At 27.6% G+C, this 12,059-nt stretch overlaps 1 protein-coding gene across 1 annotated transcript in view; it reads right to left on the reverse strand.

Moving 5' to 3' along the window:
• The window catches only part of LOC107440016 (basigin), a 52,718-nt gene that overhangs the window by 8,213 nt on the left and 32,446 nt on the right, over positions 1-12,059 (reverse strand). Inside the window, exons 7-9 of the mRNA XM_016052787.3 lie at positions 5,356-5,470; positions 2,389-2,534; positions 2,177-2,293 (exon numbers count right to left, since the gene is read on the reverse strand). Of these exons, the coding sequence (XP_015908273.2) occupies positions 2,177-2,293; positions 2,389-2,534; positions 5,356-5,470 (378 nt within the window). The remainder of the gene's footprint in view (positions 1-2,176; positions 2,294-2,388; positions 2,535-5,355; positions 5,471-12,059) is intronic.

Below are 12,059 nucleotides of genomic sequence, written 5' to 3' on the forward strand. Positions count from 1 at the left end.
CTATTTATTTTAAAACTAAGATAAGTTCCTAGAATAATTAAACTGATATCTATTTAAACACCATTCATATGCACTACAATATGATGAAACTGTATTTAGTATTAACCAATTCCCTTTCTTTTGGTAGAAGAAGTAACAAGGCAGGTTCATCGAAAGTGAGTTTTTTGGCATCTGATCTCTATAGGAAAGGAGATCTCTCTGAAAAGATTTCCAGTAATTTTTACTTTCTAGAAAATCTGTATAATGAGTGAAAAGGCACAAGCATACCGAAAAATCAGAACATTTAGATTATATTTTCAGAACAAGGGTAAAAAATCAGAACAAATACAATATAATCGGAACAGTTGGTAGTTATGAGATAATATTTAAAATTTAAGGCAATTAAATGTAGAACAACAAAATAGAGCAGGGTTCAATCACATGCATATCAGACATACGACAAAATTCTGAAAAAGCATGATGAAACAAATTTGTCATATTTTAAAATACTGATCAGTTTGTACTAAAATTGTACAAGATTACAAGACTTTTTATGCAAGTATTTTATGGGTAATTATTTTATGGAAAAGGCTAGTGCATTTATGGATAATAATCAAGCAGCACAAAAACACAAGAGGCTTTTTTTTAACAAGGCAATGGGTATTATGAAAATATTTTATTTTATTATTAAATGCAGGCTTAAGTGTTTTTGAATGTCATTTATAGTAAATATAGAAATATTAAATAGTATTCTATAGTTCTAATTATTAAAGACAAAATTCATATGAAAACTGATCAAAATAGAACCATAAAAAAGATATAACATACATGGAATTTCCCTAAAAACTTTTTCTAAGATAATTAAGAAAATCTATAACACTACAAAGGGTCAGAAGATTTGTAATAGATAAAGGAATTCCAAAATCTCAAGAATACAGTGAATGGAAAAAAAAATTGTGTTAAATAATTTAAAAAAAGCTATCAAATAACATCAAGTTTAACCATATAAATCAATGAAACTATTTTATAAAATAAAATCAGCCAACAATTCAGAATCAGATGTTGCTTTTATAAAAGGCTAATTTAAAAATGTAAAGGAGAACCAATATTTGCAGCAATATTTTATTTATAGCTAATAAATTTAAAATGTCTTTATACTTAATTGACAAAAAGACATTTATTCAAGGATCACAGCACTAAAAATCAATTTCATAGTTTATTGATGAAAAGAGATTAAAAAACTGTATTATCTCTATACACCAGATATTTTGATTATTCGAAATAGGTCCTTTCAAGAGTAGTTTAAATGATCTAGGTCCTACCGCACTCGAGTGTCTAAGAGCAATAAAATAAGCCACATCTTCAATAATTCAGAAAAAAATATTTAATACCAATGTTATTAAAAACAATGTTTTAAGCATAGAGCCTCTAAACAACATTGTATTGAAATTTCTTAGCAACACATTACTTCCTCATTGAATTAGCTAGGGAAAATGTAATTTAAAAAAAAATACACACACACATTTTTCAGTGTTTTCACTACAGCGCGAGAATCTCGCATATTTTTTTCTTTTCTCGCATTAAAAAATTATTACCGCGAGAAATTAGAGCATTCTATAAATCAAATTTGAAAATTCGCAAATTTCTCGCTTTTTGGAAAAAGCTTCGAATTACGCCATTTAGAATAAAATCTGTTTCACTTTTCTTCCTGGATCTTTCATTATTTCCAACATCTGCCCCGTTATCTAGCTTCCCTATTTACCAGTATTGTTCAGAACCTTTTCGAACAACAGAACACAACCACGGGATCCCTTTCAGAACACATTTCTCTGCAACTACGTGTTTGTAATATACGTAAGGTTTCTTCATGTAAGATATTCAAATTTTTTATGTGCTAATGTAAGATGGACAAATATCTTGTAAAGGCAAAATCTTCTATGATGATGCACCAAAAATATTCAATGCTTTAAAAAATAGAAGACGTTAAAAATGTATTATAATTAAAGAAATGATTTTTATTTTTGAGAGTTTCTGTGTTTTTTTAGTTTTTAGAAATCTCACTTAACTTTTTGAAACCTCACGCTGTTTTTGAGAAAGGGTGAGAAATTCTCACCCATTTTTTTTCTATGGTGAAAACACTGCATTTTTATTTATGTACTGCGAACTAACACAAAATTCTGACTATAAAACTAATCACCTTTAAGCCACTTGATAGTAGGAAGAGGAGTTCCTTGAGTAACATTGCACAGTAAAACTATATTTCTGTTTTGATCTACATTCCGAGAAGCATCCATAGGTTTAAGTATTACTTTAGCTGGAAAAAAATTTATTTTTTTCAGAACAAATCAAGAACAGTATTGGAAAATTGCAATATTATAAAAATATGCAATAAAAAATAACTATTAATACCTTTTACAGCAATGATAACTTCTGAACCTCCAGAGGAGCAAGTATAATTACCACAATCATTTTCTATAGCATTACTGATTATAAGTGTATTCCCTTCAATATGAATACGACTATCAGTCCGGTTTAAAACTGCACCATTTTTAAACCTAGAGAAAGAAACACTGATTAGGTTTTACAGGAAAAATACTGAAATCTACTCAATGGAAATAGAAAATAACACACCCATTTTTTTTTTTTTAAATCATCTGATAACTCACTTATTTTGTTGAAAAAAGTTATTTATTCAAAGCTTTGTCTTCAAGTGTTTTTTTTTTCTTTTTCGGTTTTTACCTAGATTATTAGACTTTTAATAAACCTATTAAATTAAAACTTGGGCAATTGGGGAAAATATATGTTGCTTACATTCGTATCAAATGTTGCCATTTGAAAATTGATAAATATTTTATATTTTTCGAGGTCAAAATAAACTTATGTAAAAATATTTTAAAAAAACTAAGTTATTTAAAAATATATTATTTTTCAATTTTATATATTTGATTGCCTATTAAAGCTTATTAACATGATTTCTATGGCATATCATGTGAGCAGGACATTTGTTTTTTTCATAAAATTTTAGCTCCAAAGAAAATTAAATTATAAATGTTCTTTGGAATATTTTTCAAAGGTGTTTGCAATTAAATAATATCTGTGCTTCTTTCAAACTACTATAAAAAAATTTAGAATCCTAAGTTGAATTTTAGACAAGTTTTAGAAAGAAAGAAAAAAGGAAATTTAAACATGGATACTTTCCTGATGAATTGAAAACCATTTAGACCCCTCAAACTATGCATTAAAAATAAACTGAAGTCTTTAGATGGAAAGCTCCTTCAATTACAAAAAAAGTTTTTGATGAAATGTTTCTTTCAGCCCAAGAAAAGGAATAAATTCTACAATAAACTATTTACAAGGATATGTAAATGGCTTATTCAAACTTTAAAAAAAAAAAAAAAAAAAATTTCTATGCAAAAATATATGAAAAAGTTTGATATAAAAACATAATTCTAGATGTAGCTACAGAAAAAATTAAGATAATTTTCCTATTAACACAGATATTCAAGTTAAGTCATATAATACAGAATAGGAGTTTTTAGTCCTCAGTCGGTTTCAATTATTAGGTTTAGACCCCTTAACACCTACCTATCACTTGATAGGAAAGGTGGTTAATACCTCCGTGAAAGTAAACCTCCCATGATTCACCGGGAAACAAATGCATACCTGTAAGGCATGAGGACCTATGGAGTTGATTATTCATAATTTATCATCTATCAAGTGTCTGAATAAATGTTTCATTAATATGAACTCAAAGATTATATTTAGTTTTTTTTCACCCCAACTGTGCTAAATACAGTACTTCTGTGTTAAATACAGTCTTCAAATTGATAAAAAAATGAAAGAAATTTTCAGTGGGGAAGAAGCATTGAGAGCTTTATTTCAACTTGAGGGGTCTCATAACCTGAGTAGTCCAGATGAAAAGATCAAAAGATGGCGATTTTGGAATTATTTCACAAAAGCAGCATCCCTTTCTTTGGAAACATAAGGCAAGATGACAAAAGATATTGATTTTTTAGCAGTGAAATAGCTTAATATTTTTAGTTATAGATAAGGCAAAAAATTTACAGGCTTAAAATTGGTGAAAAGTTGCATAGTTTTTTTTTTTTTTTTTTTCCTTCTTCTTTTGCAAATGAAAACAGAAATAGCTTTATTTTTCAAATTTTGAAAAAGTAGTGTCTAGTTTGAAGAGATAGAAAAATAATGTTTTAGGGCAAAAATAAGTGTTTCCGTCCGAATACATGAGTGTACGCTTTGTGGAGAATATACATAATGGCTTATTCCAGAAGATTCACTGGGAATTAAAAATATGTCCTTATTGAGAGAAGTCAGATATGCAGGAGTGTCCATAACAGAAGGTTTCACTGTATTTATAGATATATATATATATATAAAAATTTAAGCATTCTGTAGTTATAATTTAATTTACATTATGGTTTTAATTACCAAGCTGATTAATACATAATTACTAAACTGGCAAAAAATAAACAAAATTGGATAATATAGTTTTTTTTCCAATATTTTATGCAAAGGAGTATAATAAAACCTCATTTTAAAATTGTATAAAGAACTAAGAAAATACAAATTTTATTAATACACAACTAAATTAACAAAAGATATTCACAACAACAAATCATATTAAATTCCTAATTACAAATAGCATACATTAATTTTTATAATCAAGCACCATTAGGTAAGAATACTCAAATCAACTATTTAATATGATACATAGATTTAAAATTTTTTTATAAAAATAAAATAAGTATGAAAATAGTTTTTTTTTTAAATAGATGAGAAGAACTTAATTTTCTGGCATTATTTTTAGATTTGTTTAAATTTAAAGTGTACACCCATGTAATACTTATCACTGAACAAAGATATTGGTAATATTTAGCTTCATCCATTTCACCCAGTTTGTTCCATTTTGTGTAGTTAAAAGAAATCATGACCCTGATTATTACTTAATGTCTCCAATTCAAGTTTTTATTAAATTTAGAACATTAAATTTTAATTGGAGAATTAAGCACTAACTTAAATGGAGATACCTAAATGTGTAACCTTACTGAAGTGTTTCTGTTTTTATCCAAAGTTCAACTTTTTAAAGAAATAAAGGAAAAAATTCTCACACAGCATGAAATAGTTAACTACAAACTTTGTATTAAAATTAACAATTAAATGCATAAGCCATTGTTGAATAAAATGTAATAAAAATTCTTTAAATAATATACAACTGAACATTTATGAAGATTTTATATAATATTTTTAAAATTTTAATGAATACATTCTAAACAAGTCTCATTTGGTAAACTCAAAATTAGACAATACACTTGAAAAAAAATTGACTGATAAAAAGTGAAGTGTATTAAAAGAATTATTTACCATTCAACTTTTGCAGAAAGGTCATCTGTATTATTACACTGCAATGTTAGATCTTTTCCAACTGTTATTAAAATACCTTCTCCAGGCTCTTCTTCATTTGTACTTAATTTATTTGCTAAAATGTAAACAGATTTTTTTTTATTGATAAGTTAACATTAAATCAAGCATTTAAACAGTAAAGTGAAACAAAATTTTTTGACTAGTAGTCTTAACAGTTAGCTGACTGAATTGAAAAGAACCTGCAAAGGACTTACTGCACATCCCGGCATAAAATCTTGCACCTCGGCAAATGGATTCTATTTTATCCTCATCTAATGAGAGTCCCATAAAAAATTGTTTCATCCCTATTATTTCCTTACACTTTTTAAAAGATTTAACAATAAAATTTTTCCATGTGTCTAGTATTGTTTGACACATGACGTCTATAGAAGTAGGGCTGATATTTCTTGTTTTAGTAAGATTTTTTTTTCTTATCAAACAATCATTTCAATTTTTTCATTTTAGAAATTTTTATATACAGTAGGGAACCGATTATCCGGAACGATCGGGACCATCGCTATTCCGGATAACTGATTTTTCCGCTTTTCTGAACCGCTACAAAAAGTCGTTTTTTTTATTGTTAAATCCAACTAAAAAAAAAAATATTAGGAAATAATCTTAAAAAGAAGAAAAAACGATGAAGTAATACAGTAATGATTATTTCTAAAATGATGGTATGGTAAACATCTTTCAAAAAAGAACGAAAAATCCTAAAATCTTAGGAGGAAAAAAAATTATTTTTTTTTAAAATGCGGNTACAAAACTGCTAATGTTTATCTTTAAAAATGTCTAATTTTTAGTATAATCTATACTATACACTAAATTTGGTTATAAATAAATTTCTTAATAATATCACTGCAGATTTTCAATAACACATGAAATGAATGAATTTTGTATTGATATTACAAAAGATGTGAGCTTTCAAAAGTACAAGATTTTGGCTACTATTCAAAATATAAGTGTTTCTTCAAAATTTTAAATTTATTTTTTCTAGGACATATTTAGAAACACTATCCTTTATAAAAAATATATAAATTTTATGCAGGGGTCTGTCTAGGTTTTTCGGAGAGGTACCTATTTTGTGAAAATTTAGACATAATTTGTGAAAAATTAAAAATTATATTAAAAAATCAACACTAAAATATGGATTTATCGTTTCTTAAGGGATACAAAAATAAAATTTTAATAGAAAGTATTTTGTGAAACAACCGTTTTTCCTAAAATTGAATTTGTGAAACTAACGTTTTTCCTAAAGTTGAATTTGTGAAGGTACCACTAAACGGTAGTAAATTCGGCCTGGACAGACCCCTGTTATGTATTAATTAAATTTTACATATGAATATAGGTTTTTGACATTTTCGACAGTGAGGTTTTTGACGTGACAGTTTAAACCATGGTTTAAACAGTCAAAAACTGTCACATGTCAAAAACCTGCCAACCCTGGTAACAGGTGAAAATAAAAGTCCTGTGAAACTCTTAAATTGTAATTTACCATTAGTTTTACACTAAATTCATATTACAATTATACCAATTTTGCTTCATGTTTATTTGAGCAAAAAACAAATACCGTAACTTATTAAAGATATAGTTATAAATATAAATATTGAAAACTAACTTATTCTGCTACATACAATTTAAAATAATTGAATTTTCTTTGTTTCCTGATACAAAATTAATTTATCTTCCTTTAAAATTTGACAAATTAAGTCTGTCCACAAATTCATGAGGATGTTCAACTTGAACTAACTATGATTTTTTTATTTCTTTTTTCAGTGATTAAAATTAACATAATATTTATAATTTTAGAAAGAAATATTAATCTTTTGCTTAAGACTGGTACAACATGTAGACCACATGCGATGGTGCAACATGGAACACCGTAAGCAAAGGGTTAGGTATTTTCGTTACAATATTAAGAATAATTTATACATTTTATCAGAACTGTTATAGGTATAAATATAAAAAAAATCATGATTTTCACTAATCCTGGTTAAAAGTTCATGATATATTTCTTTGGATACAAGCATCTAATTTGATATTTGAATAAAGCTTAAGTAAAAGGCTTTTATTCAAATACAGATTTTTATTCTAACTCCAAATTCGTTAATACATTCTTAAACGAAAACATTTATTACAATTATTTAATGTTTTTTATGATATTGTCTTACATCTGAACTTGGAAACAGGAGTGTGACTGTCTTCAGATATGACAACTATTAATCAAGATATAGGAATATACCAAATAAATTTACTCCTTTATAATTTCAAAGTATTCAATAGGTTTCATAACCTATTTTTATTAATAACATTTGGTGATAAAAATTCCCAATTTTTTTCAGAATAACCGTTATATAATTTTAAAATTTTAATTATTCAGTAAATTAAGACAAACTGAAAACTTGTTAGGGTCATTAATATAGTTATTGGCCATTGAACACTTTAAAAAAATATAGGGTTAATCCATTTTTTTAAATCATATTTCGGATTAAATGTAACTAGTTAACCTGACCCACATACAGTATTAAAGTAAATATGAGTCTTAAGGTAAATTTTACATAAAAATCTATGAATAATAAATGTTCCCAAATGCTTTATTTATTAGCAATAAAAAATTTGAAATAATAATGGCTATAATTTGGATTATAGGTACATCTCAAAATTACTACAAATATTTCCACAAAAATTTGCTCAAAAATTAATTCTGACATAAATTACGATAGAGAATTAATTTTTATAATAGATGATCTTTTTAAAAGTCAAACTAAAATACTATATATAGAAGATCTGAAATATTTGTTACTACTACTTAGGGCGGCTCATCAACTTTCGTACGTAATTTAGCAGTTACTTTGCAATTTCTGGCATGATATGCAAGTAATGCTAAGAACTTCACGTAGCGTTTTATGGTATATATGCATTTTGCACAGTTAAGAAGCATTCAACTGTTTTAAAATTATTAAGTATTTTCTATCCATTAAACTCCCAGACATTTAACAACCGAAAATCTCGGCTAATAATGCAGTACGTATTATAGCATACACTAATTAAAGCATTTCTTAAAAACATGTATATAGTATAAGCTGTTGAAAGATATATAAATAACTTTTAACATAAGAAAATGTTCATGAAGTCTTTTAATTCGACGAACAAACATTGTAACTCACCAAACGTAAATGATATACAAACAAAACTAAGCAGCACAGTAAGTCCGAATTTGTTCCAATAATTATTCATATTTATTAATCCACTTTCGTAGAATAAACACACATACAGTTTTCAAACACAATTGATAACCCAGACAAAAAGATTAAAATAAATTCTCAAACTTTAGAAAATGAACATAACCCGACGAAGAGACTAGAGATCAGAGAATCGATGAGAGAGTATCCTCGAAACCAGCTCACGCTAAAAAATTGCATTTACCAAATTTCGTAATGAGTCAGCTGATCTTAACCTCACTTCCAGTAGCTATGACGTAAGAGTAAACAGAAATGTACAATGAAGAATTTATTTTGCCTGTTATTATGATTCTTGGTTCTCCGCTTTCTCCATTTCTTTCGTTTTAAATTTTTTTAGACAAATGGGGTTTATAAATTTCCCTAATGTTTATTTTTTTCTGTTGTGAAAAGATAACTAACCAAATTTCAAATCTAAAAATGCGTTTTAAATTTTTCGGCACTTTTTTCGTGCGCTTAAAACTAAGGTGAAATAAGCTTTTTAATTTTTTATTATTTTATTGTTTAAAGGTTTTAAGACTTAAAAAAGAAGGTAATGAAAATGGAAAGTTTAAATTTTTATTGAATCTTATATTGTGTGATAAATAGTTGCGACGTTGCGAGTCTTTCTAGCCCCTAAGAATTTAGAAAATTAAAAAATAATTACTTACAAATATTGTTAATATCTATTACTGAAAATATTAAAGTTTTTAATAAGGAATTCTTATAAATTAAAAATGCAAAATTTTGAATTTTACTATAAATGAATAACAGAAATGAATTACTATAATTATATTTTTGCCATTATGCTAGAGAAAATTAAATTATAATTCAACTAATTCTGAAAATAATTTTATTTTATGATGCGACATTTTTGAAAGAAAATATTATGATCGTTAGCTGTATAAGACAAAAGATTGGTTTAGAAGGGTTTTGTTATTAATATTATTTACTTATTTATTTACATATCGATACACCCATTCACTAATACACCGGTCCCGCAGTGGACTGATCGTTAAGACACGGTTCCCAGCGGATCAAGCATCACTGGCTACGGTCAGTGTGCGGGTGGGTGACCACTTGGATCAGTCTGCGTAGGGACCGAGAGTGTGCGGTATTGGTCCTCGTTAAACTGTTCTACCGTAAAATGCTCGACTTCGCGTGCAGGTCGTCGGGCTACCGAAGCCATGCCCTCTGCAGAGGATCAAAATTGTAATGGCATGTCTTAGGATCATCCTCAGGGGTCTTTCCCAGACCGTCGCCAATAGCCCATCGTGCAGCTCTAGTGCGACGTAAATTAACTACAACTACACTAATACACCGATTCAGTAATTTCATGATTCACTAGTTAATCTTCAGCTATTTACTCATTCACTTATTTTTTAAATTATTATTCACTCCTTATTTTATTTAGTTATATTTACGGGAATATTTAAAAACATAATAAAGAAAGGTACGATAATTTAAAATAGAAATGAGAAGCGAACCCGTGTTCGGAAGTTTTCGGCCCCTGGCTCACGATAAATCTTTCTCACATGAAAGCTTTCTTTACTTGTAAGCTAAAGAATTTTGCAAATATCCGCTTGGTTCTGTTTATGTAAGCATTGTAAAACGTTAATATTAAGTGTAAATATTTAAGAATGATTAAATCTCATACCATGATTCGAAAATAGGCAGTCTTTAATAAAGATATCTTATTCGACTTTTCTCTTGGTAAATTAACGAATGTAATCTGTCATCTCGGAGGCTCAGGCTGGTTGAGGCTTAAAAAAATTCCATGGATATTGGGTTCAGATTAAAAGTTATTGGGCCAAAGAGGGCTCTAAAAGTGAGCCCGTGTTTATCTCAAAAGTAAAGCTATATAATCTGATAAATAGCAAAATATAATATGATACATGCTACAAAAATCTTTCTCAAGTAACGTGTTCACTTTGAAGAAATATATTTATTAAGTATTTCAATCAACATGGACAACCGATTTGAAAAGTTAATTGGCTGTAGGCATACCAGTATCCAAAGAGCTTCAATACGCAAAATTTCAGCAAATTCGACTCCAAATTTAAATCTTTAAAATTAACATAGATATTTATTTTATTTTAATTAAATGTATAGCGCACAAAATAAATAATAAATATATGAAAATCTGAATAACTTTTAATCTTAGGATCGTATTTTTTAACGAACTAAGGTACATCCTTAATGGTTCGAGGATTAGACACAGAATTAATTAATACAGATGATAATTTTAAGTTAACGCAATCTGATAGAAAAATTAAACTTTCTCCGAATAAACAAAACATTAGAGTTAGAGATTTACGTATAGATTATCTTTTATTTTAAATTTTATCAATAGCACACATTTAGTTTAGTCAGTTCAAATCTGATTTAAACGCAGTTTTCCGTAACATACAGAAGAAAAGCTAAAAATTTTATTGACTTATTTTTATACAGAATATAATGGTGTTCCGTGAGCCTCGCCCTAAATACGCATCTGTCAAAAATGAAATATATATATTAGAGGTTGAAAATGAATGTTTAAGCAAGGAAGAAACAAAAAGGCTATCAAAATCTTTTGAATTACTAGTGAGGGAGGCGGCATTATCACACCAAAATCAGTTTAATTGCCTGATGTAACTTAAAGATGTTTATAATAGTCGCCTTTTCATCCACTTTCTGTTTCTTCCGGCAATCAAACAGTTTTGATATTTTCAGTCTAGTGATTTTATATTTTATTTAAATAACATGTTTTTATGGCTTAAATATTAATTCAAAATTCCTTATGCAGATACTTTTTGACAAATAATCTAAAAATGCTCATTAAGGGAGGTAATGTATAAAACTGCGAGTTGCTCATTTATTTGGTTAGACAAGTTGTTATCTACTGTTACTTAGAGTTATTTTATATTGTCAAGTGTTAAAAAAATATAGCTTTGAAGAAAAAAAAATTTGTAGAGAAAAAAAATCGTTTTGTTCTAAACTCACCTTTCTGAAATTCATGTTATTCTCCGATGTATTACGTGAAAGAAATTTTAAAAAAGTAACAGAAAGCTCAAAATAGAAATCAAAACTCGCTTAATAATACTAATTTGCGTTTCAAAACAATTTATAAGTATTCTTTGAGGAATTCTGAGATGGAAATCAATTTAGATGTTCTCTGCCAATTAAAAAAAAAAAAAGATTTATTCATTTTACGAATGTTTGTAATTAAAAAATGTAGAAATATTGAATAAGAATAAATTTTTTTGTGATAAGCATCGAGATCGATATTCAAAAGTCATGAAGGGATATTCACGGATGATTGTCCAAGGCTACCGCCACGCTTTTTCACATCCCATTCTCAGAATAAGTTCCAAGAAATCCAACACTCTGAAAACATTGATCACTCATCGTTATATGACGTACGACCTTCAAAAACATAACAGACCGTGCAGATTTAAAAGTACAATTATT

Source organism: Parasteatoda tepidariorum, chromosome 7 (genome assembly GCF_043381705.1).
Source record: "Parasteatoda tepidariorum isolate YZ-2023 chromosome 7, CAS_Ptep_4.0, whole genome shotgun sequence".
Classification (NCBI taxonomy): Eukaryota; Metazoa; Arthropoda; class Arachnida; order Araneae; family Theridiidae; genus Parasteatoda; species Parasteatoda tepidariorum.